The sequence below is a fragment of the Erythrolamprus reginae genome, chromosome 3 (genome assembly GCF_031021105.1).
Source record: "Erythrolamprus reginae isolate rEryReg1 chromosome 3, rEryReg1.hap1, whole genome shotgun sequence".
In the NCBI taxonomy this organism is placed as follows: Eukaryota; Metazoa; Chordata; class Lepidosauria; order Squamata; family Dipsadidae; genus Erythrolamprus; species Erythrolamprus reginae.
In genome coordinates, this window is record NC_091952.1 from 100,276,058 (window position 1) to 100,297,894 (window position 21,837).

The 21,837-nt window shown below is 38.9% G+C and overlaps 2 protein-coding genes across 2 annotated transcripts; both read right to left on the reverse strand.

Moving 5' to 3' along the window:
- Window positions 1-1,399: 1,399 nt before the first annotated feature.
- On the reverse strand, window positions 1,400-9,940 carry ARPC5 (actin related protein 2/3 complex subunit 5). The gene is made up of 4 exons (XM_070746299.1): window positions 9,706-9,940; window positions 6,702-6,773; window positions 3,846-4,022; window positions 1,400-2,741 (listed from the first exon to the last, which is right to left on the reverse strand). The coding sequence occupies exons 1-4, from the start codon at window positions 9,847-9,849 to the stop codon at window positions 2,679-2,681; spliced, it is 456 nt and encodes a 151-aa protein (XP_070602400.1). The 5' UTR covers window positions 9,850-9,940; the 3' UTR covers window positions 1,400-2,678.
- Window positions 9,941-14,097: 4,157 nt separating this feature from the next.
- APOBEC4 (apolipoprotein B mRNA editing enzyme catalytic polypeptide like 4) lies at window positions 14,098-21,533 on the reverse strand. Its single transcript, XM_070746301.1, has 2 exons — window positions 21,269-21,533; window positions 14,098-16,559 (listed from the first exon to the last, which is right to left on the reverse strand). The coding sequence occupies exon 2, from the start codon at window positions 16,527-16,529 to the stop codon at window positions 15,468-15,470; it is 1,062 nt and encodes a 353-aa protein (XP_070602402.1). The 5' UTR covers window positions 16,530-16,559; window positions 21,269-21,533; the 3' UTR covers window positions 14,098-15,467.
- Window positions 21,534-21,837: the final 304 nt, after the last annotated feature.

The window sequence follows — 21,837 nt, forward strand, 5'->3', positions numbered from 1 at the left end:
AGAAAAAGGACAAAGATAAACTAGTGAGGCATACAAGGACCAATACTGTATATGTGTACTTTGTGAATGGCTATATGAAAACCCACCTTCTTTATATGAAGAACTATTATGAGAAGAATTTTAAAACTATATTAGAATTAGTTTATATATGAAGAGCTATTATGAAAAGTTAAACAAATTATTTCTTTACATTTATAACAATGAATTGAATTCAAATATGTATTCTTTTTTCTGTATTCAAATTTATACTTTTGAAATAAGCGGGGAAAATACAACCCCATCTTTTGTGTTAAATGTATGTTTGTCTGTTCGTTCATTTTATGAAAATCAATAAAATTTATGTTAAAAAAGAAGAAAACCCACCTTCTTTGGCAGCTATTAAAATTTATTTATCTTATTTATTAATTGGATTTCTATGCTGCCCCTCTCTGAGGACTCAGGGCGGCTCACAATATATAAAATACACAATATACAATGTCTTAAATCCAATTAACTAATTAAAAATCTAGAAAAAACCCAAAACCATGAAAAAGCTCCAATCATTCCATTCACTCCACATTCTCTCAACACAATACTATGCTTAGAATTTTATTCCATTGAGGCCCTTTGTTTGTTACATAGGGTGTAAGCTTTACTGAAGACAATTGGACACCCATTGGACTAACATGCCTTCTGATGCATAGCTCCCAGCAACTAATAAGGGCCTACAGAGTTGGACTTCTCAGGTCCTGTCAGCTAAAACAGTGTTGGCTGGTGGGGCCATGGGGGAGGGCCTTCTTTGTGGCAGCTCCAGCTCTCTGGAACCAACTACCTCCTGGGGCCATTGATCAATGCGGTACCACCTAGATCCAGCCACAAAAAGATATGGTTTCTCTTTATATTGTTTTTAGATGTCATGAGCCGCCCAACATCTTAGGGAGTTGGGCGGCCTATAAATTAACTAAATAAATAAATGCTTACACTCATCTGCAATGGCAGATTTTTCATTCATATCTGCAGAAGAAAAACCTTCTTCTTTGGTGATTTACACTTTGCAAGAGCTTTTTGCAAGATCTCTTTTCTTGAAAAGTTTATTGAATAGAGCTTTGCAGCAATATGTATTCATGCAGCAATATTTCATCTGCAGGGTACGCAAGCGGACACCAAGCATATGCGGGAAACATTTTAAAACAATGGCATTTTCTGACTCTGTCTCTGGAAGGATGCATGCTAAGGTGTCCCTTATAAATGCCAGATACCGACAACCCACATTGAATCATATTTTGCTCTCTAAACCTGGATTAGTGCACGTTTCTATCATTTATTAATTTTTCATGACTCGTATTACCCTCTTCATTACTTCCTCTCTCTTTCTCTTAAGTATACATTAGTAACAGGCAATAAAACCACACTTTCAACATTAATATTTAACAGTGACCATTTTATTATTTTTCATTTTACAAAAAAAGCAGATATAAAAATGAGCAAAATCTTCCCAGTTCCATTAAATGTAAATGGAATACACTAGCAAGCTTTGCTCCAAAGTCACATTCAAGCTGCTTTCATTCTGGAATGCTCTACATCATTTATGAAACACATGCTTTACACTGTGTTATAGGTGATTCTTTTTTCTGTCCTTGATCAACATCATCTTACTTAATACAACTCGGAACATGACCATAATAAGAGCAAAATTCAAGATCTTCTAGGCCACAGTACCTGAATACTGATCAAGGAATATCTGCATTTTCAGAGAAAACTATATATTAAATTGCTAGATGGACAATACCAACTTAGCATCCCTGTGTGACATTTCTCTCATAGCTCCAGTATAACGTATAGAAACTGTGGTCCCAAATTCTGGTTATCATGACTGATTTTTATGTTAATTGCCCATTTTATGAGTTATGTACACAGGAAAACCGTATCAGAGAGTGGTGCAAAAGGTAATTGGAAGTTAGAAATTAAGGGAAAATGTCATTCCAAAGAAAAGTTCTTTGGCAGCAGCCCCAGTCAAATGCAGTGTGTAGTTTTGCCATAATCCTTCTTTACACATATTACATTATTAAGAGGCAGCTGTTAAACTGAATTCCCCCCAAATTAACTGTTCCTTTCCTTAAATAATTCATTGCAACAGAAAGCGATTGTATTCATTGAATTCATTACAAATAGTTGCATTCAACTGTTATAAAAACATTTACACAACAATGCATAAACCTTTCATAAAACCTTTGCCAGGTGGCATATGTTTTAGCGCTTGATAAAAAAAAAAAAAAGCAAGGTCCTCCTCCCACCCCCAATTTTAAAAAGCAATCCCACCTGCGACAGATTACATGGAATGCTGCCTGACTAGCTAAGGAATTTAAAATATTGATGTCAATCCCCGCTCAGATCTATCCAAAGAGGGGAAAGGCATTGTCTTGTCATGATTTCCTGAAAATGTAGCTCCAATGCAAAACATTTGCATTTGTTATTAAAATCCTCTGTATCTTCTTAAAAACAAATTTTCGTATTTTTTTTTACATTTATCCAACATTTCACAAAAAGTTTGATGTCTATTAAGCCACAGATTATGAAAAAGCAAAAAGGCAAGCCGAGAGAGACAGATGCTACCCACAGGGCAGTGATGGCAATTGGGTTTTTTGGTCTTGTAACCAGCATTTCCCACCCCCATGGCAGAAGGGGATTTTTCGCTGGACTTAAACTGTTTTCCTGGCAGTTAAGACACGGACGATGGAACCTACACCTCCAGCAGCAAGAGCCTGCAAAACAGAAAAACAACCATACACTGCAGAATGAATTTAATTATGGATGTTTAATACAAAGGTTTAGAAAATTAGAAATACTAGAATTCCACACAAGACACAAGGGGAGGAAAGGGGAGGGGGAGAAATGGCTATATAAACAGCTTGTAATACAATACAAATCAATGGCAGAATCGTGTTCCTTTGTTTATATTTGCAGCGAAATATCTTACTGTCTTAGTTCACTATATAAATGGCTAATTGAAGCCAGCAATATTTAAAGAGCAGAGAATATTTATTGATTTATTGGATTTGTATGCCGCCCCTCTCCGGAGACTCGGGGCGGCTAACAGCGACAATAAAACAGTGTACAATGGTAATTTGGTATTAGAAATGATTAAAAATCCATTAATATAAAAACCAAACATACATACATACATACCATGCATAGAATTGTAAAGGCCTAGGGGGAAAGAGGATCTCAATTCCCCCATGCCTGGCGGCAGAGGTGGGTTTTAAGTTGTTTACGAAAGGCAAGGAGGGTGGGGGCAGTTCTAATCTCTGGGGGGAGTTGGTTCCAGAGGGCCGGGGCCGCCACAGAGAAGGCTCTTTATTTTACTTTCTTTAGATAGCAGTTCCCATCACTTTTATTCAAATCATTCTTAATGCCTATGAATGAATATGAGTTTTTAACAACCGGGAAAAGGATTTCCATTCTCCTTGAATTCATCCTCTTCCCCATTTTCTAAAAGCTGAAAATGAATTATCATGTACATTATTTTACATTTATTTTCATTGGTGACTTAGGACTGTTCCTGATCAGCCTGTGTATAATTTTATTTTTTACAGCTCTCCAACTGTTACATATATTTTCTTTTTGAAGTTCTGGGGGCCTGTCTTACTAGTTCTTCTATGAGATTTTCTAATTCTTCTATGTGACTTTTCTCGGATGTTTTCTTTTGGTTATCAGAATTTCAAATTTTCAAATTCCGTTTATCCAATGTTGAGCAGAAGCATTTCTGAATACGAAGAAGCTGACAATATTATACTTATCAACCCAATAAAGTAGTTTAGGGAACTCACTAATAAGAATAAAGAAATCTGCCATCTGTATTAACATACCTTTTCATGCCACTGCAGCAAGACAGCGCTGCTGTTGTCAGAGGGACTCTCAAAACCTTTGTAGATATATTTCATTAAAAGATCGACTCCATTTTTATCCAAAGATTGCACAGCTTTTTCAATGTCATTGGCTTTGAAAGAGATGAGCACTTTCAGGACAATGCTTTCTGCCCGATCCTGGAGACAGAAAGAAGAGAGTCATATAGAAGACACCAAAAGGCAAAATTGACTCTGCCTGGAGATGTCGATTACAAACCAGTGTACATTTATTTGAAATTAAGATACACTCAAACACAAAAATCCATTAAGATATTAATGTTCATCCTAAAAGTCAAATATATTCAATAAGCAGCAAGCAAAAAATATGGCTTACTAATGCAGAAATAACTAATATTTAGAAATCATTACAGAACATCTATTGGTAGACTTCTGATTATGATGTGTGGATGGCAGAAAAAGAAATGAAAGCTTTCCATGGTATACTGAACCACAACCCAAATTAGACCATTGCAATAATCTAATCTAGGGACGCGATGGCTCAGTGGCTAAGATGCTGAGCTTGTCAATCCAAAGATTGGCAGTTCAGCAGTTCAAATCCCTAGTGCCACGTAATAGAGTGAGCTCTCATTACTTGCCCCAGCTTCTGTCAACCTAGCAGTTCGAAAGTTGCTGGTTAGTTGCTGGCGACATGACCGTGGAAATGTCTTTGGACAGCGCTGCCTCTTCGGCTTAGAAATGGAGATGAGTGCTGCCCTCTAGAGTTGTGAACGACTAGCACATATGTGCTAGGGGAACTTTTATCTTTACCTTCAATAATCTAATATAAAAAATAAGATTAATATTTTCTTCCTCTCTTTCAAGCAACACTTTTGTTAGATATCATTATTTAATTCTATGTACTAATTTCATTTCTAGTGCAATTCTGGCTGAATACGTCCTTGAATCTGTCATTTGCTCTGACTTAGGAGTGTGACCTATAAATCTGACTGAAATCAATAATACCGACTTTCACTAAGTACATATAGGATTGCAGCATGAAATCTCATGTTCATAGACTGCATACAGGCCATAAAGGCCCTTCCTTCTTTAAGATGAGCCTTGCAGCAAGAATTGGAAAGCAGGTATTTCTTACTTCCTGAGAAGGCAATGAACAGTGCAATAACCTTTATACAGTATTTCCAAACTGGAAGCATATACCGTATTTTCCGGCGTATAAGACGACTTTTTAACCCCTGAAAATCTTTTCCAAAGTGGGGGGTCGTCTTATAGGCCGGATACTGATTCCACAGTATAGGAAATTCGCCGGATACTGATCACACAGGCTGTAGAATGTGTGATCAGTATCCCATTACTACCGGCGTGGATAAGAAGGACTCCTCGGCCGGCGGAGGAAGCGCGGCGGCAGGCTCCGGAGGGAGCTCGGGCGGTGGCGAGAAGACGGGATTCCGGGTGCCGAGCGCCACCTGCCCGCCGTTCCAGCGCTTCGGCCTGCTCGCCCGGCCTCTTTCCCGGCGGGGAGAGCAAAGGTGGCGGCGGGAGTAGCGGAGGCGAGGCGGAGAAGAAAGAAGCGGCGGATAGCTGCGGCAAGGGCTCGTTAGCCGGAGCGTATGAACAGTATCACAAGCCTTTCCTTAACACTTTAAACCCCTAAATTGCAATTTCCCATTCCCTTAGCAACCATTTAGATTATTACTCATCATGTTTATTAAAGTTTATTAAAAAAAATATTTATTAAAGGCGGACGAACGTTTGGTGATGACATATGACGTCATTGGGCGGGAAAAACCGTGGTATATGGAAAAAACCGCGAAGTATTTTTTAATACTGCATATTGATTGATTGGATTGTCATATGCTCTTTACTACTGTTGTTAGCCGCCCCGAGTCTACGGAGAGGGGCGGCATACAAATCCAATCCAATCCAATCCAATTAATTAATATTTTTGAAAAACCGTGGTATAGACTTTTTGCGAAGTTCGAACCCGCGAAAATCGAGGGAACACTGTAGTGCCGTTTATATCAGCAAGGCTACGATCCTTCCACATAGCCATTATCAACTCACGAAGTTGAAAGGTATTTTTAAATGAAGCAAAACAAACTTAGATTAACTTAAATACAGAATTTTAAGCTTTTAAAATTTATTTACATTTATTTTATTTAAATATATTTAAATGTAATAAAGATATTTAAAGATAAAAATACAGAACCACAACACACAATTAAGAAACAGACAAAGGAGAAACAATATATTTGCTCTCTGCTCATGCTAAAATATTTTTTTAAATGGTCATGTTAGATTAAGTCAGATTCAAGTTGACTTTCTTAATACAGGTGGTCCATTTACAATCATTCTTTTAGTAACCATTTAAAGTTACAACTGTGCTGAAAAAGGTGACATATAACTGGTCCTCACACTTACAACTGCAACAGCATCCCTGCAGTACCTGTGATCTGCATATTCAACAACCATTGTGCATTTACAAAAGTTGCAAGCATCCCACGGATCACCATTCCCAACCTTCCCAGCCAGCTTCTAACAAGCAAAGTCAGTGGTGAAGCTGGAAAGGAAGATTGCAATCTCAAGGTGCGTTTGCATAATGTCTCATTAATGTAAAAGGTCACGTGATGCTTCACTTAATGATCATACTGTTTAATAACTAATTTTGTAGTTCTTATTGTGCTTTTAAATCAAGGATTACTTCATTAAATCTGTTACTCTATTACTTCTTAAAATTAAGGCTGCAAAACCACAAGTCAACCATGCTTTCTTTAAATGCTTTTTGAAAAATATTTAGAACTGCAGAATAGGTTTGCAAATGGCTATTTTTGTAGTTTAAAAAATATTCAGTTACTATACCTTTACAGCTTGACTCTTTGTATTAATTGGAGGATTCTTCAGAGCTGCCTGTAAGGCTGCCATCATGTTTCCTGTGAAGAGCAGTTAAGGCAAACTTTCCAGTCTTTAGAATAAATAATATTATCACATTTCAAGTATCGGAAGTGCTTCAGACATATGAACTAGAATTTTTGTAACAGCCATGTAAGGTGAGTGATTACAAGAGTTTTCTAGAAAATGTATATCCTGTTCCAATTCCTGCACAAATTCTATTTGCTAAAAATATTATCATTTTACACTAAAGTCAAGTCAATATTACTCCTCAGCAATCATTAATTTCATTTTTCTTAATTGGAAAGGCAGAAAATAAATATAACAAATTATCTTATATTTATTATTTAAAAACTTCATGCTACAGAAGAAACAAGAATTAATAGAAAAGCAGCTCGCCAATTTTTTGTGGTTTTCTTTTCAAATCTCAAGTTGATATATTTTGAAAAATGCCCCACTGTCCATTCTAAAATTACCATCATATCTTTAGGCAAGTGTCTCTGAACAATCAACGGTATATTACTGGGATGTCAAAACAAATTTTGGCAATTTATCAGTTTTCAACTGAAAATCCACAGTGCAACAAGATCCATAGATCTGAACTAGCAAAATAGCACTGATCTGCAACTCAGCTATTAAAGAATGAAACATGCTGATACAAGAATACATTTTTCCAATACCTTTTGTTACCTACACTTATGAAACCTTGTAATATGTACAAACATAATAATAGTTTCTAGTATGTTTAAAAACTAGCCTTAATAAGCTAATAAAATAACTGAACAAGAGACACAAAATATGATAGCCATTCTTTTCAAATAACATATCAATAGATTCTGTTCCTAAATATACTTGTAACTTCTTTTATAGAATTAAGCACTGTAGACATAACTGTTTCTATAAAAAGAAAAGCCTTGCAGAAGCTATATACTTCCTTTTCTGAGAAGAGGAAATGGGGAGACTATAACCAAGACAGCTCTCAATTTCATTACCTTACATCTATTGAATGTGTGCAAACGTAAGCTCCAAGAAAAATCCAAATTTAATCATTTGAGATCAGATTTGAAAATTCATGTCATATTAAGCAATTATTTTTCCCCAAGCACTAAGGGAAACTCATTAGAAAATGGAAATTAAAATTCCACATGAATATTTATACAAACATCTACATTATTTAAAAATGGTGATACTTCCAAATAACAGCTTGATTTTTCATTTTAAAAGGTAGAGAATCAGGAATTACTTCAGTACCTCTTGGGAGGATATTAGAAATAAACCCATATCTAATTTGAACAAGCACAACCTTATTTACAATAAACCTGTAGATAGATATTTAGATAGATAGATAGATAGATAGATAGATAGATAGATAGATAGATAGATAGATAGATAGATAGATAGATTTATTGACTGATTTGATTTATAGGCTGCCCAATCCCTTCCTGACTTTTAGATTAGATGCTGTAGTAGTATAAATTAGTTTAAATTAGATGTGGTAGATAAAACACAGTAATAGCTTTTCATACCATTTTAAAAAAAAATAAGCATTATTTACTTTTTTGGAAAACCTATGCTGATGAACCAAAACATTTACAAGGATTGAAGTCGGGTTAAAATAACGAACTGCTCTAACCCAGACACAGCATCTCCAGAGCAATAAGAGTATCCAAAAGGGTTTTGCAATTCCCAAACTACTAATCACAAATAAAACCAGTGTGCTCTTTAAGTACCCTCTACATTCAAAGCTCCAAGCAGCGATCCTTGCTCTGTTTAATTCATAGGCCCCATTCACATTGCAATTTAGATGGGGCGAGGCAAGGACTGCACGAACTTTTCAAATCCGTTTTGATTTGTTTTGGACTTTGGAACAAAACTGAAGTAGATTCAATAACAAACTCTTTAAAAAGAAAAACCAATCATAGTGACTCTATTGGGACAACCTCAACGAGACTGCAAAAATCTGGACGGTCCCTGGAGTGCAGCAAACACCCATTTCTGCGCATCTTTGCTGACTATCCAGAGGTCTACAAACTTAGTAAACAAATTATCACAGATAATCCCACTCGGTCAAGGACGTTGGAATACTAATAACTAAAGATCTAAGTGCCAAAGCCCACTACAACAACATCGCCAAGAAGGTCTCAAGAGTTGTTAATCTAATCCTACGTAGCTACTGCTCTGGAAATCTCTCACTATTTACCAGAGCTTACAAAACATTAGTCAGACCCATCCTCGAATACAGCTCATCTGTTTGGAACCCATATCGAATCTCAGACATTAACACCCTTGAAAATGTTCAAAGATACTTCACAAGAAGAGCCCTTCATTCCTCCACTGGAAACTGAATACACTACCCTACAAAACTAGACTTACAATCCTGGGTCTTGAAAGCTTAGAACTACGACACCCTAAACATGATCTAAGTATTGCCCACAAGATCATATGCGGCAATGTCCTGCCTGTCAAAGACTACTTTAGCTTCAACCACAACAACAGAAGAGCACACAACAGATTCAAGCTTAATATTAACCGCTCCAAAATATGACTTTAGTAATCGGGTTGTCGAAGCATGGAACTCATTACCAGACTCCGTAATATCATCCCCTAACCCCCAACATTTTACCCTTACACTATCTACGGTTAACCTCTCCAAATTCCTAAGAGGTCAGTAAGGGGCGTACATAAGTGCACTAGAGTGCCTTCTGTCCCCTGTCCTATAGTCTCTCCTATATCTCGTATTTCTTCTCTACTATATCCTCTATAACCTTCATTGTGTATTATTGTGTATTGGACAAAATAAATAAATAAATTTTTAAAAAACCATGGGTCGGTAGATGTGGTCGCCCTAACCCAGGAAGCTACTGCCGGTGCAGGGAGCTCTGCAGGCGCAGTCCGGGATCGCCCTCCTGCTCCTTCATGGGGACCCCACCGAGAATGACGTTGCCCCCCTGCCCGCCCATGCAGCAAAAGGATATTGCCTTAGGCACGAGTCCACCTCGCCCTCGTCCGGCCCCACCTGCCCGTCCCCGCCGTCCTCTTCATCGACGAACTTGTTCTCGTCGTACTCGTCCACATCGACGCGGCGGAAGCGCGCGGAGGAGACCGTGTGCTTCGCCATCGCCGCCTCCACCTCCGTCCGGGCAAAGAAGCGGCACCCAGCAACCTCCCCACCCAAAGCGGAAGGAGGAAGTAGTAGCGGAACCGTGGACGCCGGTAACGCGCATGCGCAACGCCCGCCTGGAGGGCCGTTCTCGCCTTGTACGGCAAGCGAAGAACGCAACTGAAGGAGGGTTGGGGTTTTTTTTTTTTGGGCCGCCTTATTGGTTACTCCATTTTTTTTTTTGCTTCGTTTACTTTTCGCCCCCACCCCCTTTGTTAGGGGAGCAGTTACGCACGCGCAGTACCGCTTTGGGTTGTGGAACAGTACTGTACTGGGCGCGCCTTGAGAGTAAGCCATTTCAACCCCACCCTGATAGGGTCCCCCTAGCAGCTAGCTCATGCGCAGAACTCATGGGCGAGGTCGTGGGCGCGCGCTGTCTTCATACAGTGGCGCGATGGAGAGGAAGAGGGGGGAGGTTGGTCGGTTTCCATAGAAACTGTGTCTGGGGTGGGGAACGATTCAGGTCCGCTGTGGTTAAATGGAGTAGAATTGTAGTTGGGCGGTGTTCCTGTCAGTCTTTGAAGAAATGTCAAAAAAGAGGAACCCCCCCCCCACACACACACTTTTTGACGAAATTTGAAGTCTAGCTACAGGGCCTGCTTTAAAGATAGATTTTTTAGTATGGTTGCTCTTCAATGCAAACCTCAGATTGTAATTCTATTCTATAATAATAATTAATAATTGATAATAATATAATTATTATAATATAATTATAATTGTATAAATTTACCTATACCCGCTTGCTTTTGTTTTTTGTTTATACTTATTATCTTGTTCACGTTTTGACAAAATAAATATCTCCTCCCAAAAATATTTGCAATTTTAATAGTTCTTCGTACTGCTAATACGGCCTGTGATAGTTCAATGAAAGATAGTGATAATATAGTTTTATTAATAAGGACAAAAGAAGGCTGCCACAATTGTAGGAAACAACCTCGAGTAATGGATGTTCAGAGCATGTCATTTCTTTTGTAACAGCATCCTTTCATCTCATACATCCTATGGCGGGTGGGGGGTGGAAGAAATTACCTTTTGGCCCCCGCCCATAGTTCCCTCTAAGCTGAGCAGTGAGCAATCGCTCACTTAAAAATCATCATCAACTCAGAGTTTTCCAAACCTGCCCAGAAGCCGAGAGGGAAAGAGTGAGAGGGAAGGAGAGAGAGAAACAGATAGAAAAAAGAGAGGAAGGAAAAGAGAAAGAAAAAGAATGGGAGTAAGGAAGAGAGAAAGAAAACCAAAATCTAGTTTGAAACTAGCTCAACTATTTAAGTGGCATTTTGATATTGATAGAGTTGCCCTATTATGAGCTCACTGTTATAGACACACAGTACAGTATTTTATTTTGAAATTCTCTGAGGCAAAACAGGGTGGGTTTTTTATTTGTTTGTTTGTTTGTTTCTGTGCCACCCAGTCCCGAAGGGACTGTTGCTCAGACACTATACTTTTCCGCCCACCCCCCCAAAAAATTAGAGGGAACACTGCCCCCGCCCATTATTTTTCAAAGGTATACGGCTGCCTATACTCTCACAGATGCATAATTATTAATACTGGTTACAAAAGTTAAAATATTAAATATTTTTTAAAAGCTGCTACACTGTCGTACAAGTGAAAAACAATACTACCATCCTCCATTTACATCATTTGTTTAGCAGACGTTTGAAGTTATAATGGCACTGAAAAAAGTGACTTAAAACTAGTCCTTACACTTCTAATCGTTATGGCATCCCCAATATCATATGTTCACAATTCAGCCACTTGGCAACCAACGTATATTTACAATGGTTGCAGCATCCTAAAATCATCCTAAAATGGGTTTGCCATTTGTGATCTTCCTAGCCACCTTCTGAGAAGCAGATTCAATGGGATAAGCCAGATTCACTTAACAGCTGCATTATTCATTTAATAATTGCAGTGTAATTAGCTTAACAACCTTGGCAAAATAAGATTGTAAAATTGGACATGACTCATTTTACTGCCCTGCTTAGCAATGGAAATTCTAGTACCAATTATATTTGTACCTCGAGGATTACCTGTATTCTGGGAACTTGGAACTCTTCTCTCAGTAATAGCAATAGCGATAGCATTTAGACTTATATACTGCTTTGTAGTGCTTTTACAGCCCTCTCTAATCAGCATTTGCCCCCAACAATCTGGGTCCTCATTTTACCCAACTCGGAAGGATGGAAGTCTGAGTCAACCTTGAGCCTGTGTTGAGATTTGAACTGTTGAACTACAGTTAGTGGTTAGGTTAAGTAGCCTGCAATGCTGCACTCTAACCATTGCACTACGGGGGCTGTATCTGAGGAAAGCAGCAGATCTTTGTTCACCACAAAAGTTTTCCTTGGCGTAGATGAACTTCTTGGCTACATCTTTCCTAAGCATCTAGTGACCTGTATCCTAGGAAGCTGGGGAACAAGCCAGTTTTCCGAGAACAGCCTTCAAGAAAAACATTGAAGTCATCCAAACCCTGCAGGAGGCAATTCACCAATGTTCAGTGTGGGAGAAAATCCGAAATAAATACTGTTGAATCTCTTAAGCAATTGAAGAAAATTAGCACGCACCTCTCTCCTAGAAAAATGAAATATCCTAGAAAATATTGAAAAGGAAGAATATGCTTCCCTGGATGAGGAAAGGAGAAACATGTTTTAAATACAAAGCAGCTTCCTGCAGCTTTCTGCCCACCCCACCCCCCTTAAGCTCCAGGGAGATGAGATTAAGATGTTCACCCTTAGGATATGGTAGCATTAGCCCTCTACCTATCTGACCACATGACACCTGAGAAGATTGCATCAGCCAGCAAGGCTCTTAATAGATAGATTAACAGAGTTGGAAGGGATCTTGCAGGTCATTTAGTCCAACCCCCTACCCAGGCAGGAGATCCTACATCTGCCTCTACTTAGGATCTAACTTGATTTTAAGGCAAGAGCTCCACCTCTAGGTCACAGCAGCTAGCGAACTTGGATTCAAGGCAGCCTATAGAGTTGTCTCCTTGACCGCTGGGAGTCTGGCAGCCAACACTCAAGGTGAGGCCCAACAGATACTATAAAGTAGGGTGCTCTCACCATCTTAGCCCTTTTTTCTCTTCTTCAATATCTTTGAGGCATGTGATTCCCCCTTTCCCCAGGACTTCAGATCATGTAGTCCTGCTGCCCTCCATTAAAACCATCTTTCCAAGCAGTGAATCTAGTGTCTTTGGATTCTGAACTGAACCCAGAAGGATATTCCTTACAACGCAACAATAATAATAGGTATTTTCACATACTGTATTTTTCATGGTTGGCCATCTTAGTTCAAAGGCAGAAGGTGCTGATGAAAAGTCCCCTTACTACATTTTGTTATTGCTATTAAAAATGTAATATTCAACAAATTATTCTGATTGTAATCTGCCATTTAAAAAAGAGTAGCAAAAATATATACTGTAGTGATTTAAGGGGATAACAAATGGATTAAATTTAATTGAACATATAAATAAATTGGGGGTATAGGATTTTGTATGATTTAAGAGCAGAGACATTCCCTCTGTTTAAATTACTGGTTCATCCCTTCCTAAATTAAAATAACTTAAATGATTTAGCAAATTAAAAATATTGTAACATCTTAAAAAGATAATTTTCCTTCAACTGTTTTTTAGAGTAGAGGCTTTTATGTACCGGATTAAACTTAACCAAACATAAATTGGCCTATTTTCTAAAGTTCAGTGCATTTATAAAAAGACACTACTTTAAGACCAGCATGATTGCTAGCTTCACTGAGATTTTATTTAATCAATTTTTCAGTTGTCTTTCATTATGATTAAGATTAGTTCACAGCACAATGATGGAACAGTCTGCCAGAGCAAATAATAACTTCTAAAAAATACTTTAAATGAAAAGAGGTTAAGCTATTATGCTTTAATTCATATGGTTTGTGGATCAGTCTCATGGAACTTGATGGGCTTTTCTGCTGCTTGCAGAGCAGCCATCTCTTCTGTTGCCAAAATTTGTTTCATACAGGATTTTCCTCTCATTTTGTTTATTCCTAACCTAGGGCATTTGTATGGATTTCAGGAACTTGCACAAGCTATTTTAATAAGTTAACACTGATTAACAGAAGCTAGAAAGCCATTTTACTGTAGCATTCTTCATCATCCAAAAATGCATTTTGAAAAATAATTACATGAGTTTATGTATGAATATGCCATGCATAATGTTTTTTTCCACAAATATATTCAATTTTAAATTGTTTATTTATTTCAATCCATGACCAGAAAACAAAAAGCAATAGAAAAAATTATTACTCAGTTCATAATCAATTATAGCAGTGCCACAAAGATGGCAAAATTACAGCACACATTTAAAAAACAACCTCATCCCCACTTTTTTAGAATTGCCCTCCCCTTCTGCTATGTTTTTGTCCTAATTCTGTCCATTTTACTTTAATGCATCAATCAATATAATATCAAATGGTATCTTTGGCCTGAAAGAAATTTTGTATTGAAATTGAAAACAGACGGTTACTGTCCCAGTGGTTACAGCTGCCTGGACTAAAAGTAACAGTTCTTTCAAACAGAATTCTCTTACATAAAATTAATTGAAAGTAAGAATGTTACAAGATTGCATCACATTAACTTTTATCTTTAGAATAAAAATAAATATTTGTGAATTAGGAACATCTGATTCATTTTTTCATAGTTTTGTTGCGGTATGGTGAGTTTTCTCAGAGGGGGGAGAGATGATCTATAAGCAAATACAGTAGTTACTTAAAAATTCTTATCAGTTTGAGAAACAACCTTCATATTTGCCCATTGCTTTGCTGCTATTACTGTAAATCAGTGTTTCTCAATTATTTTCTGTTAGCCCCACCCCTGCCGGGAGAAGTAAACATTTCATGTGCCGTCACCCCCATTCCCTAATTCTCCACTGGGATGAATGTTTGCAATATTCATCATTTTTTCGCTGAAAAAACTCAAGCAGCTTATCAGCATGATTGGGGTGTAATGTGTTTAAGTGACACCTTAATTTATTTGGCTTCATGCTGTCCGCTGCTAAAATTTATAGACATAGTAAAGTTACCGGTCTTTCTTCATTTCCCACCGTAGTCCCAGTGAAGCCAAGTGTCATATCTCCTCATCTTAGCTTTTGGGAGACACATTTGTTTCATTATCTCTATCTCTCTCCTTTCTTTTCATCACTGTTAAATATTTTTTCCTTGGTGTCTCTTAAGGTTTGTTATATGCACTTCATAAATCCTACTCTGTATTGTTCGGTGCAAAAAAAACCCCTACTCACTGCAGCAAAAAAAGCACATTTCCCAGGGTCACCTCCCCCCCCCCCCGCATTGCTCCACGCTCCCCCCCCCCGGGGGGGGCGCTCCACTATTTGAGAAACACTGCAACTGAATGCAGTGGAAAAACTGAAATATTGCTTTGCCATCTTCTCTTCAGCTGCTGGTAGTTGATACTCCATGTCTTTTTCCAATATACAAATTACATATGGGGGGAAATGTTCATGTTCTTCTCCATACTCTTCATTCACTGCTGTATTTATTCCTTTCTAGGAATTACCTAGTCCTGCATTCCAATTGTATAAGTGGTGAATTTACTCCTTTTTCTTTCTATAGCCTTCAAGCTCTGCAAATTTCTTCGAAAGGTGTTCAGTAATATTTTCTCCCCTGTGAAGAGATCTTTCCTTTGGTATTAATTTGCCTAATGACTCATTTAGCATGTTTACATGTCTGACAATATTTCTAGATTTCTTGTGTAAAGGTGGCAAAGTATTACTAGGAGGTGTGAAATAAAATGGTGGCATTGCCGTTGGAGGCAGTCTGCTATTTGTCACTTCTCCTGGGTAGTTTGACGTTGATAAGTAATAGTTTTGCAAACTTGGTGCAGCACTTGAAGTTCCATAAATTGGCTGAGACAAGGTGTTTACAAAAGGTAATTTCATTCCTGTTATACTGTGAATTTGTGTTGCATTTTTTTTATCAGCCAGGGTTCTTATAGGCAAAATTGGGTGGTAGAATCCTGCTTGTGACATAGGACTCACAAAATTAGATAGGAGAGAATGCCAGAGTCCACCACAGAGGGGATTTAATGTCACTTGAGGCCACATGCTAGCAAGGCTCTTCAAGGCTTCACAATTCCAGGTGGACACAGGGAAATCCTCCTCTGTGTGATACAGCTGTGAGAAATAAATGCAGAGGGTGATGTCTTGATGTTTCATTAGAAAACTATAAATTTTGCTTATGCACCCATGCTCTGCCTCATTACAAGGGGAATAATTTGAATAAAGAATTATATATGCAATGTTCCCCCAATTGTGCACAACTGAGTCCAGATAACCATCCATTTCAAATAGCATTGATTCTGGGTGGATGTTGTATTCTTCACAGTTTGTAACTTTGCCCTTTTGAATTAATTTACCTGATACATGTCTCAGCTCATAAAAGAGAAGGTGTATATTTTGGTAATCCGTTGGCCCATATGGGAATCCAAAAGCCTTTTGAAATTCTATGTAGGGAACTCGTGCTACTTCCCCTGTTTGTATGTGATAAGGACATTTAGTACAGTTTTGGCTCATTGTTAGCCAGTAATATGGTTTCACTATTGTACCTCCTTGTGCTAGGTATTCTTGGCAAAATGGTATTGTTTCTAGGTCCATTATGTGTGAGAACCTTGAAAGCTGATAGTCCTGAAACACAGAGAAGAAATTTCTGAGTAGTTATTTCCCTGTTTGTTTAGAGATTTTGAAATTAAAATCACGCCCATATTACAAATTCAAACCAAACAAATATTGAACTCTATATCAGAAGGAGCTAAGAACAGTTTCTGTTTTTATATTAATGAAGGGGTTGTTCGAGAACCCTAGACTATTTATGTAATTGTCAATTTCCATGGAAGCTAAAAAATATAAATTACTATATTTTGTATTTTAACATATACCCTGGAATTGCAAGGCATTTCACATTTGTTTACAAAACATTGGTTTGGGCCGTGTGACAAAAGCATAGCAGCCACTTGCAAGTCTTTAAGTCAGCTGTGTACTTATGCAGCATAGTACACCTGTCCAAATATATCTATCCTAGTAAAACTCCAAAATCTTCACCTTGAATTTTATCCTGGCTATAATTCTATCCTGGCTATAATGTTATTCTTTAAAATGGTTAGATTTGGGTTTGAACATGAAACTGTTATGTCAATAGAAAAGGAAGGATTTCCCCCCCAATCTTTTCACCAGCTGTGGCCTTTAAGAGCCATTTATATTCTATGTAGTGTAGTAAAGTGTGTGGGTGTTTCTGCTCCCTCCTTATGTTGCACCTTTGGGTATACAGTACGTGCAAGCTGGAAAGCACAGGATGGATTACATATTGTGGAGTCCTTGGTGCTCTCTGAGCTTGGTTTTTTGCTTGCAGATGCTGGTATTTCATTACCAACTAGGTAAAATCATCACTCTAATGAGTGTGGGGTTTTCTCCCTATCTATATACGGCAGATTGCTCTGGCAGGACTGGTAGGGATGTGACTTTTCTTTATTATTGATTATTTATTAGATTTATAGACCGCCCTTCTCCTCGCAGACTCTGGACGAGGAGCCACTGTTCCTTTTGATTCCTGCTTTATTGTTTGTCTAGTGTTAATTTCTGCTTATCTGGATATTGGCTGCTGGAGAGGGTGTGTTCAAGTCTTGTTTCCTCCTTAATTTTTTAGCTTAGTGTTTTTGAATGGTATGTAAATGTGATTTATTTCTATGTGATTATTGATGGCTGACAGACTATTCTGGAATGCCAAACTTCCAGGAATTTTCTAGCATTTTTGTATTTAGTGTGGTCTAGAATACCCCTAGTTTCCCAGTTGTAACTATAGTTTAATTTGTCCTTGTGTTGAGAGATTAAGAGTTTTTTAAATCATGTTTTATGACTGCTAGTTGGTGATCATGGATGGACTCTGCTAATCTTCTGCCTGTCTATCCTGCATGGTAGCTGCTTAACATTACAGTCTTTATACTGTACAGTGATCCCCCGGTTATTGCGTCCCCGACCATTGCGAACAGGGTAATTTGCGATTTTTCAACCCGGAAGTCAAAACACCATCTGCGCATGTGTGCCCTTTTTTTCTATGGGCACGCATGCGTAGATGGGGCCCGGCAGATCAGCTGCTGGGCGGCTTCCCTGGGTCTTCCCCCTCTTGCTGGCGGGAGGGCGAGCAGCGGGCATCAGCAAGGAGTTTCCCCACCGCCCACGCAAACTCCTCGCTGCCGCCCACCCTTCGCCCGCCCACGCCGTTCATTCTCGCCGCTTTCGAGCTGAGTCCTGAAGCGAATTCGCTCCGGGACTCAGCTCGAAAGCGGCGACAGCCAGCGCGGAGAAGCCGTTCGCTGGCGCTGGCTGTCGGCGCTTTTGAGCTGAGTCCCGGAGCGAATTCGCTCCGGGACTCAGCTCAAAAGCGCCGACAGCCAGCGCGGCTGTTTTAAAATGTCGCCGCCGGCATGGGGGGCTTGCCAGCACCCCCCGGACCCCCAACCCGGGTTTGGGGGGCTGCTAGGAAGCCCCCCATGCCGGCGGCGACATTTTAAAACAGCCGCGCCGCCCCCAATCTTCGGCTCCTCACTAGCGCTGCGGGAGTAAAAACACCATCTGCACATGCGCAGATGGTGTTTTTACTTCCGCAGCGCTACTTCGTGAAAACCCGCTCGTTGCGGGGGGTCCTGGAACGGAACCCTCGCAACGAGCGGGGGATCACTGTATAGTGTTTCTTTTTGAGCAACTGGGTCTTTTAGCTTATGCAAGATGTTTTTGAGGGATTTATTTGATTTGCTATGGTGATACCTTGTAATGGTATGTAGGAAAGATCTTAGGAGATAGGGCAAAGAGCTAGGGAATAATCATAGAGAACATAGCCCACAGCTAGATAGTCCATGGGGCAAGAGCTCAAAAGGGACATTCTCTAGTTTCTTGAACTGTAAAGGAGATGGTGAGTGAATTGTATTTTTGGATTTACAAAATGGTGTTAATGTAGGTTTATAATAGAATTAGCTTATCTAGTCAGATTTCCTGTCTGGTCAATTTACTAAGGCTGACATACCATATGGTTGTAATACTTTGCTCTAACAAGTCAGATAATAGGTTAAGATTTCCATCTCCACCTCAACCCACAGAGGATATATAAAAACAGTATATCATCAGCAAATTGATTGTATCAGAACCCAGTCTGATGAATGATCTTTTCTAGCATTTTTGTGCAGATGTTGAATAGCAGGTGTCAAGCCATAATGATGACTCTCAAACAAAACTAGATTCCTAGCCTTATTGTGAGGTTTAATGCCAGAAAAGAGTCCTGGAAACAGAATATATGTACTGTATATGCTTTATCCCCTATTTATTGATGAGTATATTAGACTGGGGGCTCTTTAATGCCTTTGATCCTGTTCCTAAAATGCCCTCATCACCTCGAGGTTCGACTACTGCAACGCTCTCTATATGGGGCTACCTCTGAAAAGTGTTCGGAAACTTCAGATCGTGCAGAACGCAGCCGCGAGAGCCATCGTGGGGCTTCCAAGATTCGCCCACATTTCTTCAACACTCCGTGGCTTGCATTGGCTGACGATCAGTTTCCGGTCACAATTCAAAGTGTTGGTTATGACCTTTAAAGCCCTACATGGCAATGGGTCAGATTACCTCTGGAACCGCCTTCTACCGCACGAATCCCAGTGACCGATAAGGTCCCACAGAGTTGGCCTTCTCCGGGTCCCGTCGACTAAACAATGTCTTTTGGCGGGCCCCAGGGGAAGAGCCTTCTCTGTGGCGGCCCCATCCCTCTGGAACCAACTCTCCCCAGAGATTAGAACTGCCCCCACCCTCCCTGTCTTTCGTAAACTACTCAAGACTCATTTATACCGCCAGGCATGGGGGAGTTGAGATAGCTCTTCCCCCTAGGCCATTACAAGTTATGCATGGTATGCTTGTGTGTATGTTTGGTTTTATAATAGGGGTTTTTAGTTGTTTTTATTATTGGATTGTACATGTTGTGTTTATTATTGTTGTTAGCCGCCCCGAGTCTGCGGAGAGGGGCGGCATACAAATCCAATAAATAATAATAATAATAATAATAATAATTATTATTATTATTATTATTATTATTTTGTTGTTGTTGTTGTTAACTATTTGTACTAGAAGCTGAGAGAACTCCAAAACCAGTAACAATGTGAAGGAGCTCAAGAACGGATGCTACTAGGCAGCAGTGGGGCCACCACATAAGCAAGATCCAACTTCACATACATTCTATCACTTCAGGAATAGTGATTATTGTTATGGGCACAATTTTTCTCTTACAATTACAGTATTTCTACCTTTCCTATATGTACCCAGAATCAAGGCTGTTGAAGAATCCAAGACTCCTGGATCCAGAATTGAGACATCTAGGCTAAAGGAAGAATCCAACATCAAATTTCTGGTTGCCTTTTTCCTATCATTGGTAGACCTACACTTTCTGCAAGATACATTCATTGAAACTGCATCAATTTAGTGGTGGTGGTGGGTGGGGTGTTAGATGGTGATTTCCTCATCTAGATCACCTCCCATCTCCTTTTTACTACAGTAATTACAGAAGCACTTTCAACCTAAATAAATTTGCTGAAAAACACAAGAATTTTTGGTACCAATTAAGAAATACAATCTTTATCAAAAAGACATTTTATACATTTTTGAGACATTTTGCCATTTAGCTATTCTCTGAAGAATAAGAAAGAAAGGAACTACTTCAATGCCCAAAATTTTACATTTTGTTTTGTTTTCAACAATTTAAGGCTCTGGGGTAGCATGCTGCTCTTTTAGATATGGTGCTGCTTCTGGAATTCCTTATGCTATTTTCTCAGCAACAGTTCTGGCTCCATTAAGAGATCCCAGGGCTTCTTTATTCTCTCAAATATATGGTATATTTATTAGACTATGATGGTAGGAAAGGAACTATGACCTCTTTGCCCCACTTAGACTTCTGTAATAACTCGCTATGTAATATATCCCATCACTTGACTGTAACATCAACATCTTGATAAGTTTCATTTTTATGTTTTTCATTTGGTGGAAAAATATTGGAAACTGACAACTTTTCCTCCATGGACAATTAAATTGAGCAGATTACGGCTGGCAAAAAAATTAAGTAGCCCCTTCTTCCACCTCTGAATCCAATTAAATGGAAAGTTACCTTTGAACCTCCCCCCCTCATACATTATTGTAACTATTTGAAAGATGTTTAACCCTGAACTCACTTGTATTATTAAAGGGCACAGAATGACAAAATGTGTATAATAAAATCAAAGAAATATTTCTTCCGAGAAATAACATATGCTTTGTTGTTCAGAAACTAAGCATAGCCAATTATATATGTAATATTGAGCTTTACTTACTGTCAAAATTTCTTGAGGTCAGAATAGCAGTAACACTTAATCTCAGCCACAGCCTTACTTGAATTACTGAATCTTGTTTTCAGTGTCCTGAAAAAGAGAGAGAATACCCTTCCAACTACTTATTTTAGAAGACCTTAACTTGTTTCTAATAAATTTTCTTGCAGCTTTATTTATTTATTTATTATTTAGATTTGTATGCCGCCCCTCTCCGAAGACTCGGGGCGGCTTGTTAGCTTACACGTCTCGTGAATAAATGCATTGTAGTGACAATTTCAAGTGCTAGGTTACCTAGATAGAAACAGGAAGCTTGTTCTTGTTTTTTGCTTGAAAGACTTGTTAGATCAGTTCCTGTGCCTGTTAGAAACTTAATCACTGTTGCCAAACATATTCAGTAACATCAGTTTACAGGAAGAATCATAACTTGGTGGAGCAGGGCATGGATCGAATCATGCTGTGTGTGTGGATCTTATGTAACCCCATAGTAGCTCAAAGAGTTGAGGAGACATAAGAGATGCCTAAAGCGGTGATGGAGGAAGACTGAGCAAGACTGACACCTTATGCCAATACAC

Coding starts and splice junctions, on each gene's coding strand:
- APOBEC4 (XM_070746301.1), bottom strand. CDS start 16,529: ATGGACCTAGAAACAATACCATTTTGCCAAGAATACCTAGCACAAGGA.
- ARPC5 (XM_070746299.1), bottom strand. CDS start 9,849: ATGGCGAAGCACACGGTCTCCTCCGCGCGCTTCCGCCGCGTCGATGTG. Junction 6,774..9,705: donor TGGACTCGTGCCTAAGGCAA/TATCCTTTTGCT, acceptor CTGCTCTTCACA/GGAAACATGATGGCAGCCTT. Junction 2,742..3,845: donor TGCTGCAGTGGCATGAAAAG/GTATGTTAATAC, acceptor TCTGTTTTGCAG/GCTCTTGCTGCTGGAGGTGT.